The 24527-nt window shown below is 35.1% G+C and overlaps 1 protein-coding gene across 1 annotated transcript; it reads right to left on the reverse strand.

Annotated features, from left to right (window-relative positions):
• Positions 1–10177: 10177 nt before the first annotated feature.
• Positions 10178–12974, reverse strand: LOC128204909 (failed axon connections-like). Its single transcript, XM_052906311.1, has 5 exons — positions 12927–12974; positions 12475–12557; positions 10818–11014; positions 10516–10635; positions 10178–10269 (listed from the first exon to the last, which is right to left on the reverse strand). The coding sequence occupies exons 1-5, from the start codon at positions 12972–12974 to the stop codon at positions 10178–10180; spliced, it is 540 nt and encodes a 179-aa protein (XP_052762271.1).
• Between the last annotated feature and the right edge of the window lie 11553 nt (positions 12975–24527).

Raw genomic sequence — 24527 nt, forward strand, 5'->3', positions numbered from 1 at the left:
TTGAGACGTGTAGTCTTCTTTAGGGTGGCATGTTCCCTTCAGTTTTCATTTCTGAAGGTTCTTGAGTGTAAAACAGGGATATCTTTAAGTGGACAGTAGCAGCACTACTTCAAATAGATGGAAATCAACGGTAATATTTAGTATGGGAATTGTACAACTATCATTTGTCCCTTAAATTACAAGGTAAAAACGATTTGTTTGAGAAATTTATTAGTATATACACGCGTACAATGAAGGCATTGCCGGACTCACAAAAGATACTTACTTTACAAATATTGCCTAAAGTTGTTTCAAGTCAAGTCAACAGTGTATTGTGTAATTAAAGGCCACTGGCCCAAAATACATAACATACAAGAAAGGCATGAGTTGTGCCAGAGTAATTAATCGATTCAACCAAAGTGTAAATAAAAATAATGAAATCTTAACCATTAATGTTCAGAAGGAGATGGTATACATAATAAACTGGTTTTTGCAAATGTTCAGATTGATTTTTGATTAATAACCTATAAAAATCTTCTAACTCAGAACCATTAAAATACCAATTAAATAAATCTTGCCTTCGTATATCATTATATTTACAACATATAAAGAAAGAATGGTATTCACAGTCTAAAACAAAAATGTTAATATTATCTAGACAAATCCGAAAACACGTTCTTTTCTTGGGATACAATTGTGCCTACCAGTTTCAATTAGCAATTTATGATTTGAACATCTAAATTTGCTAAAAGCTTATTTCTGTTTGTAAGGTATGTCTAAAGATAAAAAACGTTCCACTTTAAGCAAAGTTGTGTATTCTTTATAGTGAAACATGGAACAAAACAACCAATTTGAATAACAATACTGATCTACCGCTATAAACATATCATTTACGTCGTTTATAATACACATACATTGACACATGATGAATAATGTAAATGAAATAAATGTCTACAACACGCAATGTTGATTGAAACAAAAACATTTCCCTCTTCCTCTTCCGTATGCATACTCTTATTTATAATCAACTATTTAAAAACAATATTTTATAGATTCTTTTGAAATTGTCTGTTTTTGTGAGAAAACTTGCCAAATGTGAAAAATATTTCCATCTTTCTACATCTATAAACCAAAGGTTATTGCATTGATGTTTATATTCACCTCATTATACAATGTTTTGGAGTAAGGGTGGGGGAGGCTGCTGGTGTAGGTACATTTTTAAGATAAAAGTTAATGCATCTATGTATCAATCTATCAGTTTTTAAAATATATTGCATTACTCAGATTATTTCAGTTTATGCCTCTGTGTACATTGTTATTAAAACTAATACCGATATGGACCTAGTTTTTAAAAAAAATAATCCTGAAACTGAGCGAAATTCGGAGTTTGTTGAAAAAGTTCCTTCATGAAACATTGTGAAGCTGAAGAATCTTATTCTTGAAGCACTTTTGAACAACTAAAATGAATGACTTCATATTACATGCTTAAAAATGTCCCGCCATCTGTATAGGTTCGTATGGCTCTCTTAGCGTTGTGTTCTCATACATTTGTAACGTGGTGTAGTTGCTGATTTCTGCGCTGGCCCTAAAATCAACAGCTTTGATCATATCGGTATATTTTTTAATGCCACAAGAGAAAACTGGTATTACATCATCAAATAAACCGTTAGAAACACAATTGAACATTTCATCTATGAAGAAAAAGATTATCAAAACTTACTTCCAATTAACTCTGCTACTGATATTTTCTTTTCCTTGGTCTGAAAAAACATCAAAAACAGAAATTTATAAAAAAAAACCACATCAACACTTTGTTTTAATCAATTCAAATTCAGTAATTATTACCTTACACAGAAAACATGCTCTTTTCATGTAAATAACTGAACTTGTATATTAATATTTATTTTTGTTTCAGAAATTACAAGGAAACAGATAAATATAAAAAATCGTTAGTTTTAACACTTTAAAGTTGTTTTATTTGAACAAAATTGTTACCATTTAATTCATTCACGTGTCCTGAATCATGTGTATTCTCTCGTGGATTTGCTGGAATTTTACATTTCTGTATTATCAAACGTGTAAAAGTATAAACGTTATAAACCCTTAATCGACAAATGAACGATATAAGCATCAACGAAAGTTTGCATTCATATCTAAGATTGCATTCATAGCTTAAAAAGATTGTATATTATAAACATAAGTATAAGTATTCAATATTGAACACTTCAAAGTGTTTACCACTGATCATAATGCAATGCAAATAGATTTTAAATATTATCAAACAAACGTTAACCTAGGCAAATGGCTAATACGGCGAGATAAGACACTCGAAACATAAAAATTATATACAAGCATAATGTTTAAATGACAAATACAAAGTAACTAGTTCTGAAAAGTAAAGTTTTGCAAAACGGATATCATTGTTATCCTATGACATCGATAATAATAAATAGCCTTATTTCTTACCTTTTGATGAACGCAGTTTCATGAATATTAAACATCCGATAATAACAAAGACTAATGCTGTTCCCGTAATAGATGACAGCCCAATTGCAGCCTTTGCTAAGGTGGAATAGTCATGACTGCTGTCCATTTTAAAGTTTTCTGAACATGAAGAATAGCTAAATATTCCAATGTAATTATATTTACATCCATGGCAACAACGCAATATTATATTATTTTGCATAAAACAATGATATTTCTTAAAAAGAAGAAGATTTGATACATTTTAATGTTTTATTACACTAACCTGTCACTTTATGAATATGAACAGCAGCTCGATTTCTCGGAGTCAAAGTTCCAGCAATGTTATTTGCTGTGCAGTACATGAATGTCCAATCGTCTAAAATACTGAAGGTCAGTGATAACCAACTTCTCGTTACGATTGTCCGGTCATTCATCTCTGTAGTTGAAGAACCGTCTGCGCTTATAATAACCTCACTTCCATTGGTCAGCTTGTACCATGTGATAGATGACGCAGGGTATCCAGGTGACGTAACGCATTCAAAGTACACGCTTTTGTCTTCGTAAGCAGTTACAAACTGTGTTCGTGGGTGCGTTACATCAACGTAAGATGGTAATACTGAAAATGGAAACAAAACAAAAACAATTTCGGTACAAATTCTGAAGAAAGCATCATAAGATAATAGAATAAAGTAAACATGTATGTAAAATGTTTGTTTTCTATTTAGTTGCATAAGCAGCATAACAAGTAACTTTAACTTAATAATTAGCTTCAGGACTACATTTAATAACATATGTATGTAGGTATTAACTATTTTAAATGAAGAATTTAACAATTTAGAAAATGCGAGAAAAATGCTTTAAAATCGTACATAAAACGGCAATGAGTGTGCCATTACTGAAAAGCCAGTTGACATTATCATTGGTTGCCTTGCAGTATAATGAAGTTCCAATAAGCGCAGTGGCTGCTTTGAGGACCACGTAACTCTGTGTTGTTACTGTGTTATCCGTTTGTGTTATTGTTTCATTGTTCATCTCAGTTAGAATGACATCATCACTGACGTCATCCGGTGTTCCGTTGTCATAAAACACGTGATTTGTCCAGCCGGGATCCCTCCGTGACTCACACATTGAACTAACGCACTTCTATTTTCAGATACTGCAACAAATTGTTTTTCGGTAAATAGACTGATGTTGGAAATAGGAACTGAAATGAGAAAAGTTAAAGGCTGTTTTATTTATTCAGGGAATAATGTTCAGATGTTATATCTCCATTCATTATCTTAAAAAAAACGAGAGCACAGAGAGGAAGATGTATATGATATTAATAATCACGAAGTTCCAACACCGTAACACGAGAACAAGTCTTATGGCGAGTTAGTATCACAGCTGCATGTAGGGAGTGTCTCAGAATACTGCCGAGCATTGTTTGGGATGTCATTTAGATTTTGTTCTCACTACTTCTTTTTTATGTTGGTTAATTTCTGGCATATTGTCAGGTAACTTTTTTAATCGTTTGTTTTTATATAATATTAATATGTGAACTACAAAATCATATTAAATTGGGGCTTGTTTTAGTTGCATGTACAGTGAACATAAGAATAATCACTTACAGTTTTTTGTTCACATTAAAACAGTGTTATATTAGATCAACTCCCTAAAGTGACTCTTTAAAGCAGCACCTTAGTTCATTGACCAGTTTGATGCAGTTATAATCTGTTTTTTGTAGTGTACTCGCTTGTATCTGAGTCACTATCTACAAGCTTCCGTGACACAAACGCATCATTCAACCATTGCTCTTATATCATAGTAGGTACCCCGTGATATTATGAGTTTTATACGATTTAAATATTCAAAAGACGCCACCTTCAACTCGGTTTATAGATGACTTCATGTAAAGTGTTATGTTAAACAAAAAAATATACGTGCATATGCAGCTATCCCTCTTTCTGTTATTTTATATTTTTCTGGTCAATTGTTTCGTTTTAAACATGTGCTTCCTACACTAAACTAGAACACACCATTTAATTAAAAAACACAATTGTTCTTAACATATTTTAACCTTTTTTATAACCTACAGGCAATGCCTTCAACAGTATATTAAATAAAGCTTAACAGCCATGCATACCTATTTGATGGATAGTGGTGAAACTGATATTGAAAGCAATATTTTGTTGTTGTTTTATTTTAAAATAAGTTTTATACAACAAACCTTCGACTTGAATTTCTACATTGTTGCTTTGAGCATTCAAGTAACGATCTTCACGGCAGTACCATATATCACCATGATTCATCCTTGTAACGTTGTTGATAGTCAAGTTATATTGCCGATTCGATAAACAACTTATGTTGTAGTCCTTCGTTGAATAAATCTCCGTTGAGCAGTGACGTTCCATGCTAAATTCAGTTTTCCCGTTGCTTATCCAGTCTATCATCCTAATTTTAGGCCTTGCTAGATCGCATATCAGTGTCAAAGGTTGAAACTCGTTCACCTCTTCTTGAGATTTCCGTAATACAAGCTCCTTTCCTTTTATGCTGAGTAAGCAAAAAAGCAATACTAATGATTTTAATGAAGACATATTGCACCAAATCATTTGAAAGACCATTGGCTATTGATATAACAACAAAACTGACACAAACAATGCATCAGTTCATTTTCACATAAAGATATATTCCTGGATATCTGGATGCAATTTCACTTCCTTCTTTCCTTATCAGTAATCACGCCTTACGTTGAACAGATAATCCTTTTGACAGTGGAAAAAACAAACAATCTCGTTTATGATCGCGAATTGTTTTGAAACAAGATTTATATCTTTGGAGAAAGATAATGTTTGCTATTAAAATAAACTTATTTACTTAAACGGGGTGGAACATATCACATATTTATTATTCAGCTTTATAAATATTTAATGCTCTCCGAAAACCATCCCGACAATTCATCAGACGATCCCTTAAGAAGAACTTTAAAAAGAAAGTACAAGCCGGATAAATTCCCTCTCACTCTAACCATATCTCTTTTTATTTTTATTGTTCTATTTTCTTCGTTTAAAGGTTTTATAGCCTGTTTAGAGACCTTCATAATTCATTTTTTTCTGAATGAATGCAACATCAGTGTTGCAAAGAATCTTAGCATATACGCACCCCAAAAACTTGTCTTTTAAAATTATAGCATTATGTTATGATGAAATGTATCCCTTTTTTTACAAGAAAACCTTGAACGCTCCAAGACTGCTGATACTACCTGAAAACAATGCATCCATCTCAATCCAGCATTATTAACGAGACAATCATCATTATTTCCAGGGCTTTTACCGTGTAATACTTAGCGAAGGCGTAGCTCTTTACCGTGTAATAAATAGCATAGGCATAGTTCTTAACCTTGCAATAGGTATCGTAGGCAGACTTCCTTACCGTGCAATAAGTAGTGTAGGCAGAACTCCTTACCGTGCAATAGGTAGCTTAGGCAGAGCTCCTTACCATGCAATATGTAGCTTAGGCAGAGCTCCTTACCGTGCAACAAGTAGCGTAGGCAGAACTCCTTACCGTGCAATAGGTAGCTTAGGCAGAGCTCCTTGCTGTGCAATAAGTAGCGTAGGCAGAGATTCTTACCGTACAATACGTAGCTTAGGCAGAGCTCCTTACCGTGCAATAAGTAGCGTAGGCAGAGCCCCTTACCGTGCAATAGGTAGCTTAGGCAGAGCTCCTTACCGTGCAATAAGTAGCGTGGGCAGAGCTCCTTACCGTGCAATATGTAGCATATGCAGTGCTCCTTACCGTGCAATAAGTAGCGTAGGCAGAGTTTTTTACCGTGCAATAAGTATAGTAGGGAGAGCTTTATACCGTGCAATAAGTAGCGTAGGCATCAATATTTTCTGTGCAATTAGTAGCGGAGGCTGAGCACTTAACCGTGCAATAAGTAGGTAGGCATAACTCTTTACCGTGCTATAAGTAGCAAAGGCAGAGCTCTTTTCCCTGCTATTCGTAGTACTGGAAAAGCAATTTACCTTACATTAAGTAGCGTAGGCAGAGTTCTTAGCAGTGCAATAATTAGTCCGAGCTCTTTACCGTTCAATAAGGGGTATAGGAGGAGCTATTTACTGTGCAATAAGTAGCATAAGAATAGGTATTCACCGTGCAATAGAGAGCGTAAGCAAAGCTATTTACAGTGCAATAAGTTACGTAAGCAGAGCTATTAACAATGTAATAAGTAGCGTAGGCAGAGTTCTTACCGTGTATTAACTAGAATGAGCCCAGCTTTCATTATGCAATAAGTAGCGTAGGCAGAGCGTTATTCCATGTTATAAGTAGAGTAGTTAGAACTGTTATCATACATTGAGTAGCTTATGCATAACTCATTTACGGTAAAAATAACCGTGATATAAGTAGCGACGCCATAGTTCTTACCGTGCAAAAAGTAGCGTAGGCAGAGCTTTTTGCAATGAAATAAGTAGCGTTGGCAGAGATTTTACCGTGCAAAAAGTAGTATAAGCCGAACGCCTTATAATGCAATAAGTAGCTGACAAATTACAACGATATTTCAATACACGCTACTTATTGTAAGGTAAGCTTCAAAATATGTTACTCAACCATTACTACAAAAAACCCTAGTGTTAAACAGTATACAAAAATTGATCTCCTCGCTGAATGTTCATACAAAGTGGGTGAAGTAACGTAATGTTACCACGTACGGTGCATGAAAGCAAGTTATTTAACATACTGCAAAAGGCCTTGTTGATATAGTAAAAACAACATAGCTTTCGAAATTAAAATGCGTTAATTTGACTTTACTTTTAATTTTAAGATTACTCACCTAAACCTTTAGAAAGTAGGTTAAGTGATACTTTGAAGCATATAAAAGGTATAATATCACGAATATTATGTATGTTAATTTCATTTAAATACAAAAAAAACTCAGTATGACAAACAAGTATGAATTTGTAACAAAAGTACTCTAAAACAAGCATAAACTCGTACAATGAACAGTCATATAATAAAGAGCCATAATGCTATTTTTTAAGACCTGATTATTATACATTGAATATTTATCATCATGTCCAAAGATAACGTTCTATCAAAATTTACCAAAAAATAGAGATTAAATAATTTAAATAATAAGTTATTTCTGTTATGCTAATTGTTACTATGATAATTTTGTTTTTTTTAAAGAAAATGGTGTCTTTGTCACTTCAGAAACTCCATTAATACAGACTGCACATGCATGCATTAAAATATTGATTAGAGTTCGGGTAACCGACGTGGAACGGTCAGCGAAAAGAAAAGTTAACAGAGGGTGAAAACTAATTTACAAATATTTGACCTTATTCATGTCCAAATATGTATTTTCAATTGCAAATGAAGCGTACAGAACGGGGTTTAGAATGATAACCATTAATAACAATAAACTATTATTATCACAGTACATCCAGTTTGTCGTCTGCAACATGAATCAGGATTTATTTAACGTAACGTATTCGTTGATATGGTATGGTCCCTCGTGTTCTACTACATTAAAACAGTTTTTGTTCGTATAATTCAGCTAGTTTTATGACCTTGCAGCCGTTGTGGGCAAGGGGTTGGATATGTGAGAGGGGGATGAGAGTTTTCATCACCATTTCGTTTTACCATTATAGACAGGGGGCATACTGATGCCGTATTTCGCCATTATAGACAGAAGGCACACTTGCGCCGTGCAACAATTGTGTTATTTTATTGACTCTTTAGGATTGACTCGTTGTTAAAATCTATTATTTTTTTCCGGTACCTGTCCTTGCTCATTACGAATTTTTTACTAACATTTTAGCGTTATTTATGATGCTTTTTTTTATTAACTTTTGTATACATTTTTTACATTAGTAAATATAATAGACATAATGTTGTTTAAATACTGACATATCTGTAATATTTATGTATATGAAAACATAGAGATTATGTTAACACAATATTTAAAGCTGTTGATGAGAGTGAAAACCTATAGAGAAAGATAGTTTGTTTCCGGATGAATCCGAACAAAAATTATCGTAGTCTGCGCCGTATCATAACAAGGTCATTTCTAAATTATTCTCACTACCATGGAAACGCATGAGTCTGCCATTCCACACAATATGACAAGACCTTAGCCTTCCTGCCAACCACCCCTGCAGTACTTTCAGTGCTTTGAATAATGGCTGGGAAAAAAATAAAAAATAATAATATTTGGTATCACAAAAATTAAAGAGTGAAGGTAGTTTAAAATTTCGAACCCCAAATTCCTCTGCCCCACCTTACTGCGGGATTGTTTATTAGTCACAATACGCACGGAAGAAACGCCCTTTTGACATTTTTGAGCCGTTTTTGTTTTCAATGCAAGACCTAAAAGTTTCACAAGTTTTAGGACATTTGATAAAACTAGCCTTACAAGTATGCGCAGGAATTGTTTTTACTTATCCCGTTTAATGATTTTATAATGATTTAATGTTGGTCAATGATTAAACACAGCTAAAAGGTCAGAACTATTTAGTAAAAGATAAAACTGTTTATCAATAATATTTTCAAACACAGATCTGTTGACTTTCCCGATGTCATATTATGTAGAGGTAAGGTGGCGGAATGCGTACCGCCCTAGTCAAACCTCACATACGTTTACCTCCCTTTGCAGTACTTCACCAAATTTAAACAATATATCCCGATAAAATGAATTTGGAATGCTTAAAAAGATCATCTTAAAGACCATTAGAACTGGCAGGTTTTAAATAACATTTCCAAATGTTCCAAACTACAATCTTATCTTTTGAATCACTGTTGTAGTAAGAAACAAGGAACTACACTTGCAAAACGCTAGCTCATTTAATGGACCTGTGCCGAATGTAAAGAAGCTAACCAATGCAAAGTACCGAAGCAGATGAAACACGTTTTCTGCATTTTAAACACATACAGAGCCTTCCAAATGTCAATGTACATTTTAATTCCGGGTGCCTGGAAACTAAGCTACTGGTATCAATTGTTACCGTTGTCTCGAGGAGAAAATCTTTTATGATTAGTAAAATAACTATAAACTATGTTTGTTGAAAAACAACCTTCATGAGCACACAATTGCATAAACTGATTAAATGACTTGATATGTTTTCACTTGTGTCCCTATGCAACCCTCTGATAGGATCAAAACAGCAATCTATTGGTTCCTCCCCTGACCGTCCTTTTGGAATTTTAGTGGACAGAATCAAAATATTAATGTAAAGAGACTGTCCTTGTAAATACCGCAGAATATCCGACTCGAATGATAAACATACCCAATTATCGCTTTTTAATCATTTTCGGCCAACGTTTAGGAACCAACACTATTTTGCTTGTTTAATAGTTTGCATTCACTTTATGGCCAGGAAACATTTCTAAAACAATGTTTGGTATGTGTGTATTTGATCATGTCACCTGATAACTCTGTGGATAGATATTCTACTAAAATATAATCTATTATGGGAGGGTTTGTGGAGGGGTGTGGACATGCGGTACGAAGGCAGTATCGTGCTTAGTAAGTAAACAAAAAATCTAGATATGTGTTGGTTACCTGCTTTCGTATTTCAAGGCTTTGAATTCACTAATTTGATGAATGGAACCTTTGTTGTATTTCGAGTACAATTTATTTGCGAAAATTAATCTGATATACACATATAATATATAAATATGGGATGTTTGAATAACGGTGAAATGCCTTAGTCCGATAACAACATATATCCACATGTTCATTGTTTTAAGTTTTCTAGGTAGCCTTGCTTATTATGCCTCCCCAATCCGGCCAAAACTCGTTTCGTATTCTGTCCATGTAGTCTGTGACATTTCTTAATTCTCCTCCTGAAAATAAGTAGAAAACAAAGTCGAAGCATTTAATAAAATAATTTCATTATGGATGGATTATGGTACAACGTGTGTACTAGTAAAAAACCTCGTTTAAAGCAAAACCTAAACGGGTCTTTCCTTTTTACGACATACAGTGTGTGTACAAGCAGTGATTTAAGCGGGAATGCACCAGATAAATTTATGTAGGCATTGATTGGGTGCTTTTTAATAGGTAATCATAACCGGAAGTGTTTATCTCACCTTGCAGCAAGGCGTTTCCTGGACAGGCGGACGGCGTACACCAGCGGACTTGGGACAGAATGCCGAACGCGGCACAATCTACATCGCATATCTGGTCTCCCATAATGTACTTCCAATCGCCTATGCGAAGAAATTTCAAGGGTCAGAAAGGTCAAGTTATGTAACTTTACGTCTTTTACACGGGATGTGAACAGAAATTATTTAGAGAAACATTAAGAAACATTTGTACGTAAATAGTGCCTACTAATAAACAACGTGTAAAACATAGATTATGTATTTGAAGGGGCATTCAAAGCTCTTACCTAAAATTGCTGAAAACTGTTTTAAGTCGTTCACCATCTTCACGTGAACTTCTTCCTTGTGATGACGACCAACACCGACCGCATGTAGCATGCTTTCAACCTTCCTACGTATTGGTATCTTCATGTACTTTGGGCAGGTTGACTGGATTCTGATCATGTCATCATTGAAAATCACCCATCTGGTGTAAACATTCAACCTGTGAAAGATTATAGTAACTACTGGTTGAGAAGCAGTTTTTTTCCGACGGAAAGCAGTTTCCGACAAATCGCTTTTTCGCGTACTTTCTTTAGATCTTCATAAAGAAGGTACTGCAATTCAACAATATGGTAACTAGGCAGTCAAAAGTTGAAATTCTTACCGAGACACGTAAGTAACTTTTATTATTATTTAATGTTTAATGTTTATTTTTCATTGTGTACACAAACTTGCACGTGGAGGATTTGCACGCGCAGCGTATTGCGCATGCGTGTGGAGCTAATTTGCATATCTATGAATAGCTACAAGGTTTTCCTAAATTGACTTATACAAACGATGATCATTGTGTACATATTTGTGAACACTGTTGTCATGCTAGTTTCACACGCACATTGACTTAAATGTATACAAACACAAGTTTCTATCAGAAATGAATCAAAATATCATTGATATTCAGTGTCTGCCTGATTTCAAATATGAATTGACTGTCGTAAATCTTAAGGTTTAAATTTTTCGTAAATGCTGAAAAATTAATTAATATTTCTCTTATTACAGTCTTATATTTAGTTCATTAAATAAACGGATAATAAAAACACACAGAAGGCACCTTAAATATGCCCCGCATTCGATTTGTCGGAAACTGCTTCTCATCACAAGCTAATCAGAACAATGTAAGTACCCTCTTTGCGCCCCTATTAGATACACTATATGTGACGTCACACATGTGAAAAATATATCGACAATAGCAGCTTGAGCTGTAGTTATCTAAACTGTGAACAATTTTAGTAGGTATTTAAACACGTATAAATAATTCAATAAAAACGTATAAAAACTGTCGGAAACTGCTTCTCAACCAGTATACTACATTTATATGTTACATGTGAAAAGATATAGATATGACGTCATCGAAATGTAAAATTCCGACATATTAAGAAAGAAATAATACTTCATTGTGAATATGACGTCATTGAAAATGCAAACACTCAACCTGTGAAGAGAGTTTTCTTTTACTTCATTTCAAATATGACGTCATTGAAAATGAACCCATCTTGTGAAAACGTTAACCATAATGTGAAGAGAGAAAAAAGAATAAATAAATTGGAAATAAATTTATTGGCTGGTATTCGTTTTGTTTAACATGACTTGTTTTGAAAAAGTTATGTTCTCCTTACTTGTAACTTGATGTTAATGTCGTATTGTTTCCTTTATTTTTGAATTTTTTTTTGTGTATTATTTATAAAAATATCAAACATTAATTAGTCATCAAGCACTTAAAATATCTGGCATTTAACATAATGATAATGAAAATACAATAAAAAAACTAAAAAACATTCGTTTATCCTATTGCAGTTGAAATATTTCGTTTAACCTGGTCTTTGGTTACTGACCTTGTTTTTTTTATTTTCAATTGTATTTCTGTGATATTCCTTCATGATATTTATTAGAGAGATTCATTTTCACCTATATGTAAACTCTTCGATCCACTTCTGTATAGCCCAGGCTATTGCTCGCTCTTTCGAGGTAAGATGGGTATTCGGGTTCACCTGCAAATAAACACATTTTAGTATTACTTTTCCAAACAATCAAATACGTACACACTTAAAAATGGAGCATACAAACGATGTCTACAAAGCGCTTACCCATGTTGAAATACAACAACAAAACTGATTATACTTAATCTACTAAACCTTAATCAAGAGTACAAGGTAAAGTATAATCAGTTGTGGGTGCTACAGTGCCTAAATCGGTAGATAAGTGTTAAAAATGCTGACCTTAAACTCTTACTTCAGTGTGTACATGAAGTAAAGTGGGTGGAATATGGCTGACATTCATTTGCTCAAAGTATTTAATGATCAAAAGTGAGTCCAACAGTGCCTTTTCGGAGAGTTACACACGGTGTTATAAAAGCTAACCTTAAACACTTTCTCAAGGTATTGTATGATTAGTTGGGAATCTTCCATCGTCACGCCGTTGTATTCAAACCAGGGGACTTTTTCCTTTGTTCGAGGCATTGAAGTACCGTCAAACTGTATATGCCAAGTATTTTGTTCCACTAATGAATACATTGTTTATAAAACAAGATCCGATATTCCCTCATCTCAAATAAGTAGATCCAATAATTTAACCATGCTAGAAATTCTTATCTTAAAATGCCCGTATGAAACTCCTTTTAATGGTCGCCACATTATAATTACTTCCCTTGTTGAAGACTGTCGTCTGTAGCATCATGGAAACCTTGTCTTGTGGCAATATTTAGAAAGCTACTCAATTATTTCACGCTTCAATTGTCACCATAAAACAGTTTTTACACACAAATTTTGAAATAATGCTTCACTCTCCTTAGAACTATTTAAAGACCGATTTGACTATAAACATAATCTGAATCACTGCGCGCATATCCATGAAAACCACGAATTATCCATACGCACTTATTTTCTCTAAGCACAAAAGAATTCATGCAAAAAATACATTTTTCTAATTTTGGTTTAACTGAGGTGGGAGAAAAAGCATCTACCATAGCCGCTCGTGTAAGATAGGTTCATTCCGTCCATCGTTTCCGCAAAACACCCTACGCTCGGATCGGAATGTACCTATCTTACACTCTCGGCCATGGAAAATACTTATATCACTATCAGCAGTTTTATTTTATTCTTGGTAAAATACATACTAATGTGTTCAGATGACAAGATTGCATAGCAGCATTCCATTGTGAACAAACACTAAGTCTGCCCTTGACCATAGAGATAGGGAACGGGTCTTGCACGCGACTCGTCGTCTTGGTATGTCAAACACATGTGGCAAGTTATTTTAAAATATGTCTATACAAGGGAAAGTTACAGCCCGGACACTACAACATATACTCTATGTCCTTATATGCAGCATTCCATTGTGAATAAACACTAAGTCTGACATTGACCTTAGAGGTAGGGACAAAAGTCCTGCACGCGACACTTCGTCTTGGTAGGCTGAACACATGTGGTAAGTTATTTTTAAATCTGTCCGAACAAGAGAAAGTTACAGCCCTACACGATTTATTGAGCCGGACGCACGGACGGACGGACGGTGCGATTTTAATATGCCCACCTTTGGGGGCATAAAAATGCAATTTGAAGACACCAAGCCTATCACAATTTCTTAATATTTTGTTTAACAAAAGCTGACAAGGTAATAATTAGCTTTTGTATTTAGCTTACATATGCAGGTCCAATTCCACTCAGCCATGTCACAGCGTCAAGCAGCTTCTCTGAGCCAGGTTCTGCAATGCCGATACACTTCAACAGTTCTATAACAAGGTCTGTATCCCCGTCTACAACCGCTTGACCAGGAGCGAGTACTCAAGCTGCTGCTAGGACCAGAGCCGGGGTGTTGGGCATCACCCTGATAACTCGGGATCCTTTCGGAAGTAACTGAAATAGAGAAGCGTGTAATAAGAGGTTCAATATCTAGTTTAAAAATAGGCTTATAAGTTTAAAAATGTTGATGTTTCCCTCAACGCTATTGTGAATAGGTATTATCAGGAAAACAAGTAGCAACCAATGTACTGTTATAATACGCAAACTATTATACTTCTGAATGATCATGAAACTATTTTGTATATTTAAACATTATTGCAGGCTTTACAAACATTCTGGATACAGTATCCAGATGAAAGGTTTGTTTCATCTATTCAAGTAACAAAAGTTTAATTTGAGTTGAGTGTTTCATGCTGCCGAAATAAAAGTCTAGTGAGAAAGGAGGACATGTACTATCAATATAATAAAACTGTATACGCCCGCTTGTGAACTGTGTTTGTGCTACCTAGTTACAAGAGATGGTTTAAATAAAGGGTGATTTAATGAAACTAAAACGGTCAACAGTTACAACGAGTTTGTAAAACACAGCTAAATTCAAAGTTCTTTTGAAAACAAAAACTTGGAGCAGGGAAGAACCCATTAAACAATTAAATCATAAATATAGATATAAACAATATTTGGTGTAACCATGAATGTGGCGTTTAACATGCTTGATAGTGTTTATCTCTTGACTGTTCCAGTTTTAGATCAAGCGTATCTTCATACTATGCCGAGGTCGCATGGACAGTGAAATGTTACTGTGACATAACAAATGTGAGTATTAAAGTTAAATGACTTTTGTAATGACTAACTATTCACTTCTTCTAGAACAAATCATAATATATAAAACTATTATCTCTTGTTTGTAATGTTAATTAGTTATCATTTTACCTTTCCAATTGAAAAGATTTATCAACGCCTGTTAGCATTAATTTTCAATTCACATTAATTAGATAAAAACCCGTCATTGATCGATGACGAAAATATCACAAACAGAAACAATATCTACATTCGTGTACGAAGCTAGTATATATAAGAAAAGGTATATCAACGGTACAAATGTCTGATGATATCATGTTAAAATGATTATTTAAAGCGGAAAAGAAATGCCAAACGGGTTGTCACATACAATTACTCATACGGAATGGTGTCATAGTTTATTAATTAATGTATCTTCAATATAATATGCCACATTTTATGTGTTATCACCTATTTATTGGATTTAGGAGACTATATAGTTGTAACAAATACAACACAATACAATTATAACATCAAATACAAAGACTTACATGATAAGAAACCAAGATAATCAAAATAAGTTAAAAGAACCGAAGGCTGTTCTTCCGAATAGAACAAAGGACAGATGAGATACTATCTGAACATGAAGTAACCAAATTTCTAATACTGCGTAAATGGCTTTATAAGTATCGCATTATTGCCGTTGGATCAAAGATGGCCGTGCCTTGGGTTCTATATTTTATGTAGTAAACATTTCTTTTCTTTAGCAATATTTAGGATGAATATAAATACTGCATGACATTCTTTAACTTTTTTAAATGAAAAACAACTTTACCGCGATATGTTAATCGTTTCATTGTAAATTATCTAAATAAGTTTTATGCAAGTGCAAATTCCACGTATCATTTCACCCATTTTAAATGATGCGGGTACTTAGCAGGCATTGCAATCAGTGCGACTCAAGAACACTTGAGTAGAAAACATGGTCGACCAAATTGCAGAGATGTGTGTTCATGAGGCGGATTTTAAAAATATGTCTCTACCTGATGCATCACTTCTAGATATTGCCAACCAATTTTCAAACCGCTCCAAAATTTTGAAATGCAGCGTTTGGAATTGCATCATTTTGAGCACAAACATTAAAGACGTTTTCGCCAAATTGAAGATTGTTTGTCGAAATTTAAGAGTTCCAATTATTAAAGACATACTTGTTGAAACATCCAGCCATCAAAAAAAATATCTTCACTTTGAAACGATTCATTGAAAGTATCGAACGGATACCTCATATATCAGAAGTTTCGTCTCCATCTTTGAGCCATGTGTTAAATACATGCTTTGAAAAACAAAAGGCTTAGTTAAGGTGCTACATGTTTACTTCCATTGAACACACAGTGGTTGATAAAATGAAATGTTACATTGTTTATTGATTTAAAGCGCAATGTTAAAATGGTAACTCATAACCTTAGTAAGTCATATGCATTTGAATGACGTTTGTTTTTGTAAAAGTTTTGATTTTAGCAAATGTATTTTTGTTTTGAATGTGAAACCTTATTTGAATATATCAATGAGCAATACAAGTTTTAATGGTTGTGATTGGTGTTTAGGTTATTATTCAAGCAGAATGTGTTTGTGATTTACTATCCATGTTGACTATGTATGTTTTTGTTTGGTTGCATGTATTGAATTTGATGTAGAATTGTAGTGTATGCAATGTTGCCTATTCCATATTGCTGGTAAAGGTTTTCTTTAAAAATGTGCAAAAATTTTGCAAATAAAAACAAATGAAAACTGTATGTTAAGCGGTCGTTGTCAGAAATGTTGATGCAACTCAAAGCTTGATTGCAAGGTTTGTTTCTGCGGTCACGTGCGATAAAGTCTTGACGCAAATTTAAAATGAATGTTTAAATAGTAAATTTCTGTGTTTAAGCATTTCATAAAAGTGTGCACAATTTATCACATTTTTTACTTGTGGTTTTGAATTACTTTCAACTTAACTGAAATGCACGGCATTTGTATAACAAAACATGCATTGGGCAGCATGTTTGCAACTGTGGCTCTAAGCTATATAATTCTTGATAACAGTTTATCAAAGGGGTTTTATCATTCTCACGTAAGTTCGTTATGAGATAATGACGAATAGCGCGCAAAACCCCCATGTCTGTAGGTCCAATTAAAACTGACAAGGCCTTTGTTGAAAAGTGTAATTTATTAAGAACTGTCCGGGCAGAAACTATGTATCAATGGGACTATATAGGCACGTTTCGTCCCTTCACGACATGTCATTGACGTATTTAACTCCAAACTTCAGGAATGTTAGTCAGAATGGGATTATTTGCTCCTCTAATTTATTTATAGACTGTGACTCTGAAACTGTCATCCAGATTTCAAGAACAAAATTAAGATGAAAAAATAATGGCGAGTTTTATAATGCACTAGCTTGTGTTGTTAATACAGAAACATGACATAAAGCCATTTTTGTGTAAAAGCGTTTTTTTCGGGGTATTTATCACATCTGTTGTAACTTACGTTTATTTGACTTGTCAATGCTGCCGATTAGCCAAACATAACATTTTTAATGAAATAAATGTCAATGGTTTTCAGCTGATACTGCATACCTTAGTCTTCTTGACTTTCTTCTCGTATCTGAAATCGTCATTCGTTTTCCAAAAAAATAATTTCCTGAGTTATGTATCATTAGAAGTGTATACAAATTGGTATGTATACATATACAAGGGTCTATACCCCTAATAGAAGATTCTGTAAGGAAATGCATTTATAGACACCTTGTGTATGATTAAAAAAAACATGGAAACTATCATATTTTCTTCCATACCAAACGATGTTGATCTGTCATTCCCTTTTTGATTGTCAAATTTATTGAATAAGTAACTCACTTGAATCAAGTTGGGAAAACATTACACTGTTTCTAACAATAATTAAGCAATGTTATTATATATATGTTCTAAATTGTGACACCAATGGTTTGAATTTATTCACTAAACTTATCTTTGAATACAAACTCCTATTTTAGACTGATACATTACGATTCGTCAATGGCGATTTTATTACCATATTGTTGTATATATTTTATGTTTTAGAATAGTTTACTTTTCATTTCTGATCGAATAAGTCTTGTTAGGAACCTAATGTACGTAACAGCATTGTCAGAAAAGATTTAGCAATCAGAATGCACACAAACACTTGCATTATATTTGTTTATAATATACGTGTTTTCACAGAGAAACATCCATGTAAGATACTTTTACTGTTCCCTTGGTGATACCCTTTCACATTCCTTAAATATTGAAGACCCTTGTTGTCATGACGGCCTAAACATAACAGATCTTTTTGCAAGATATTTTGTATGAACAAATGTCAACTATTTACGAAATTATTACAAATTTACCAATGATCAAAGATTCCCCCTGGGAGGTTTACTTGTCAGACATAGAATGGGATTGTGGTATTTTCTCATTAGCATCGTCTGATATATCCATACCAACATACCTGGAAGTTATGCAGATGTGCGTAGTTTAACATAACCTTTAATGACTTAGACTTTAACACTACACAATGTGTTCGTCTAATGGAAAGGATATTTGTTCACAATGGTTCACTACCCCACGGGCCGGAAGTCATTCGTTTGAAACGATCTTATCAACTGAAACACCTACAACTATTTCATCCAAAGCTACAAGGCATACAGGTTTCATAATTGGTGCAAAGTAATATCTAGTGTGCCATTGGGTTCCGCCCTATTTAATATAATAACTTCTTTGTGATATGTTTTGATCAAACCTTTAAGGCCAAAATGTTTTATATTTGGTACGAGGAATCGTCTACATAAGTATTTTGAACGTATGCAACTTGGGGTCAATATTAGCCCACTTATATAAGGAAACTCTTTAAAGCTACACTCTCATAGATGGATCGTTTTTGTGAGTCTTGAAATGAGCCTATTACTGCATTACTGTCAGGGCAATATTACTATATAAGGACTGACTAGAGATCGGATCGGGGATTTTCATGTTATGGTCGAAAATTTATGTTTTATGGCTTAAAACGTAACTAACGCTTTAAGAGAATTAACACCTTCGGCCATTTAACGAATAATTGAAAACATGTTCTATAGTGGGGTATTTTATATGAGTGGATTGATGGCTTTGATGCTTAACTAAGCTGATTCTGAGACTCAGAAATTAAACATGGCAAAACTGCGAGAAAATTTTGTGAGAGTGCAGCTTTAAGAATTCCTTGCCAAAACCGCCAGGGCAACAACTTTGTTATTTGGTGTGTGGCATCGACTAAAGGTCAGCTACAACATAACTTAGAGGTTAATAAACGGCGCCGGTGTGCAGTCTGTCCAAAATGGCACAACTGCTCCGTTATGGCCCGAGGGCCATTGCGAACCAGGTGTGCCATTATCGACAGACGGCACACCGGCGCCATTTTTAACCTTTATATTGCATATGTTTTATTTTCCATTATATATATAAAAAACATATCGGCCTTAACTCTACAGTAAGTTTTCATTGATTGTTAAATTGGACAATTATCAAATATCGTACTGATTGTCCTATGACGCAGCTATTGTATATCTGACGTCAACAGAGTCATTGTTTCTAGGTCATAGACTACAATGAAGTGTGGTGTGGAATGATAGATACTGAATAAATTTAAGACATGTCTTAATGTAAGGTCATTTAAAGCATATAGTATGTTTAAGCAACATTAAAAGTACACCATGTGTTTGTGTTTTAATGAATACTATTTTTAATTGTATTATTCAGCGGTTTTAAACCAACAAAAATGGATGACAAAAATATGTTGGTGACATATTCTTGACAACTGTCAATGTAAAACTAGGAGTAATTTAAATGCGAGGTACGATCATGTGATGCAAAACGCCACTGCTTGGTTTATGTATCAATTGGTCGTGGATTACACTAGACATGTTTTACTTATACTAGAAATAAAAGTGGAGATGATGCTTCAAAGGAAAATGTGTCAGGTATAAGCATACTGTCACGTAAGATTTCGTTTACTTTGATATTATCTGTTATTTTAATTTCTCGCAAAACAGGGGCTTACTATGCAAACACCTTTTCTCCAACCATGTTAGTGTTGCTATTTACGTCAAGTGCGGCGCGTGATTGAGCTCTGCCGTTACCTGTTCAGGTGCGTGTTTTACCGGGATTAGTCTCATTATGGCACGCCAGCCATAACAGCAGTGGAATCCAGTCTGTAATGATCCATTTTCGGCCTAAAATGTTACTATATTTCGGAACATTTGCCATAAAGGAAGTTATGTCGTCCTGTCTTGAATAAAACGAAAGTAATGACATTGGCCGAAAAGGTAGCAAATCTCCATTTTTAGTTTTAATTCAGATAATCCAGATCCTAGAAACTTACGTCTCATGCAAGGGCGGTTCCAGGATTTGACGTTGGGGCGGGGGCTTAACATAGGGGCGTAACGTTCACTTGCACAACTCAGAATCGAAATATATTTGGTTTATAGTGATGGCATGAGGTCTTGGGGATACTTCCCCAAGCAAATTTGAACAATGTCTAGTTGGAAATGATGCATTTAGGGTGTATTTTATCATTTTTCTTCTATGTTGAAGAAGAAGGTGTAACGATCCGCTGTATGCGGCGATTGTGCGTTCATAATAATGTAACGGTCCGCTGTATGCGGCGGACGTGCGTTTAAAGCATTTTCAGCTTTTCTCCGAAGGGATCTGTTGGTCTTGGGTGTTGGTCTCGCACGGTACAAAGATAAAAGTAGACGACTTCGGCGGGCGGGGCAAATTTGCTAGTGTAAACTCAAAACGTTTTTTCAAGAAACGAGAAATTCATTAATCAAATTATGTTATAAACTTTAGATTTATTTACTGTGGTGTAACCGCAAACTAAATCATGTTCTTTCACATGTAAATAATTTTAAAAACGATCACATTAATTAATGTTGAAGTTTGAAGATTTCAGGAAGAAATTTCATTATCTGACCTTGTTGAACGTTAAAAGGTTCATATGATATAGATACGCTATCAAAGATATGGGCTTTTGAAACATTGTACATATTTTTTAATCGGTTGGATTTCGGTTTAAATTAATCCTAAATCGACAGTGCATGAGTTTTTCACCCCACAAAACGTTTGAGTTTGTTTTATACATTAAAAGGCACTAGCTTAAATCTATGGCTTCGGTGGGATTTGACGATACACTTCTAGAATGTGGAAGTGACGCCGTCGTTGGAATAGTCGGGAGCAAGTAGGAACCATGTCGTCGTCGGGACAGGTCAGAGATAGCTTCGTTGTTTTGTAATACATACAATGTATATCTATGCGACGACTGCTGTGTTGTACACAAGGGGCACATAAAAAAAACGTAGTTGAATATCAAATCGTTAAAGCCCATAAAGCCTGTGTCAGGCCAGATGTGAAGGGACTGGATCAGTGTTTAGAACATAAACGAGTGTCCATGTTTCACTGTGAAGACCACGAAGAGTTGGGTTGTGAAATATGTGCCTTTTCCCGACATCGAAGATGCGACAATATCCACGAAATTGCAAAGGTCGCTAACAATGTGAAAGATATTGCAAAGGACAGGATACGCGCATCCATTATTACTGCCTCTGAAGTTATAATGAAATGCAAAGAGGATCAATTGAGCAACGTTTCGCGTGTTGAAGAAATCGTAAAAGAAATAGATATTCACAAGGAAGACATATTAACGAAAATTGAGGAAGCCAAGTCGAGAATTGTCAGCGAAATGGCTTACCATAACACACAGGAAACGAACGTCTAGGGACGAGGAGAATTGCGGCTGAAAACCTGAAAAAAAAACTTCATTCTTAATCGCATTCTCAAAAGGACGCAAGACAAGGCATCACAAACACTGCACACTTTGTTGAAGAATGATTACACCGTCAAAGTGGGACTAAAAATTAACGAAAACATTTTAAAAATAAGAAATACTGATACTGATGTCGCATTATTCTCATTAAATCGAACACATGAATCAAATACACTAGAACCAAAAACACAATTAGCGGTGCGTCTGGAGCTGTTGAAGACCATGGAGCTTGTGAAGACAGGGGACGACAGTAAGGACCCGTGTGGGATAGACTTCCTGCCAGACGGGAGAATCGTCGCCGTTGATAACAAGAACTATAAATGTTTTATCTTGATTAACAATCTGAAGAGGTTCGATATATTTTATGAATTTGAGGCAAATCCTGGGGACGTAACTTCCTTCTCTGATAACTCTATTGCATTTACCTTAAATGACCAAGCCATCTGCCTGTTGAAAGTGGACAGTGACAACACGATCACGCTGATGAAGACGTTGACCACGTCAACCTTCTGTGGCTCTATCTGTCCCCTGAACGACAGCACGCTCGTAGTGAGCACTGTGGAAGACCCGCGGCATGCACGGATGATCAACGTTGACGGAGAAGAGAGCGACTTTGACAACGTGCGGTTTCCTGGAAAGACGTTTGAGAGTGATGAAAGTGAATGTACCTACATACCATCCCTGGACACGCTTGTTCTTACTGACAGGCATGCTAATACCGTAAATATGTGCAACACTTTGACCGGCAAGTGTAAGGAGATAAAATATGATCTGATATGTGAACCAACAGGCGCTTGTGTTTGCCAAGATCATCGATCGATATTTTCACTGTTGATATTTCACTGATAAAACACCATATTTTATCGAAAAGCATGAAAGAAAACTGTCCGTTTGAACATTTTTTGTGAATATTTTGTAAATAAGATTCTTCTAGTTATACAATATTTTTTTTTTAAACAACGACCTTTATTTGACTGGTATTGATATGCTTATAAGATGAATATATTTCTAAATATAAATGATTGAAAATGATGAAACACCTCTAGGACAGAAAATCAGACTTAGGTTCGAACACAATTCCTAAGATTCTTTATGAAACGCTTTTCATAGTATTTTATTTACTGAACTAAAAACATGTCCTCAATATATATATCAATATGATTAAACTGTGATGATTTATTGCATTGATTTTTAAATATACTATCAGTTTCAAGGTGCGTGTCGTTCAGGATGCTGATGTCGCGACTAAATTGATATATACATGTAATTTGCGCTCCGCGTTCGTGTATGATTTCAATCACCATGGTTGTAAATGCATGACTAATAGTTTAATTCCAGGTTATGATGTTAATATTAATTATGTAATGTCGAAGAATATATTTTATATTGTTCAATTAATACAAATTAAAACACAATTTTGCACATGGCTATATTGTATTAGTTATAGAATTTTAATCTATAAGCTCTTGATTTAACTCCTGAATTTCACACCTGTAAATGCTTTTTATTATTCCTTGCTCTTGTATAAAAAGGATGTTTGTTTGGATAATAGTCATTATTTTTTATATTATACATCACATAAATTTGTCCCTTCTTTGTATATATAAACACGATTGGTCCGTAAAGCACTGTATTTTGATGAAAATCTAGTTTAATGACGTCAGCGGTCCATATTACATTTTTGGCCAGTCCGGACCTTGCCAAAAATGTAATATGTACTGCTGACGTCATACAATTGGTTAAGTGCGGCTTGCTATTTTTACAACGGCGAAAACTTGTCGCAAGTAAATATTATAAGCTTTGTTCAATAAAACACATTTAAATCGCTTTAAAAATATTGAATTGTAATGAAAAGTGTTCGGTATAATATAAGAAATATAAGATATGGTAGTGGTGGCGGTGGTGTGGGTGGTGTTTGTGATGGTAGTGGCGGCGGCGGCGGTTGTGTTGGTGATGGTGATAATAGTGGTGGTGATGGTGGCTGTAGTGGTGGCTGTAGTGGTGGTGGTGGTGATGGTGATATTGGTGGTGGTGGTGGTGGTGGTGATGGTGATATTGGTGGTGGTGGTGGTGATGGTGATAGGGGTGGTGGCGGTGGTGGTGGTGGTGGTTTTGGTGGTGGTGATGGTGATATTAGTGGTGGCGGTGGTGATTGTGGTGGTGATGGAGAAAATAGTTGTGGTGGTGGTGATAGTGGTGGTGATGGTGATAGTAGTGGTGGTGGTGGTGATGGTGGTGGTGATGATGATGGTGGAGGTGGTGGTGGTAATAGTGGTGGTGATGGTAAAAGTAGTGGCGGTGGTGGTGATGATGGTGGTAGTGTTGGTGGTGGTGGTGGCGGTGGTGGTGATGGTGTTGGTGGTGATAGAAGTGGTGGTGGTGGTGATGGTGATAGTAGTGGTGGTTGTGGTGGTGGTGATGATGGAGGTGGTGGTGGTGGTAGTGGTAGTGGTGGTGGTGGTGGTAGTGGCGGCGGTGGTGATGGGGGTGATGGTGGTAGTGGTGTTGGTGATGGTGATGATAGTGGTGGTGGTGGTTGTGGTGGCGATGGTGGTGGTGGTGGTGGTGGCGGTGGTGGTGGTGGTGACG

The sequence above is a fragment of the Mya arenaria genome, chromosome 10 (assembly GCF_026914265.1).
Source record: "Mya arenaria isolate MELC-2E11 chromosome 10, ASM2691426v1".
Taxonomy (NCBI): Eukaryota; Metazoa; Mollusca; class Bivalvia; order Myida; family Myidae; genus Mya; species Mya arenaria.

Excerpts from the sequence above, each read along its gene's own strand:
- LOC128204909 (XM_052906311.1), bottom strand. The coding sequence starts at position 12,974 with ATGGAAGATTCCCAACTAATCATACAATACCTTGAGAAAGTGTTTAAG. Across the intron at positions 11,015-12,474 it reads ATCGAAGAGTTTACATATAG|GTTGAATGTTTACACCAGAT; the intron begins GTGAAAATGAAT and ends AATCTTTCACAG. Across the intron at positions 10,270-10,515 it reads AGGAAACGCCTTGCTGCAAG|GAGGAGAATTAAGAAATGTC; the intron begins GTGAGATAAACA and ends ACTTATTTTCAG.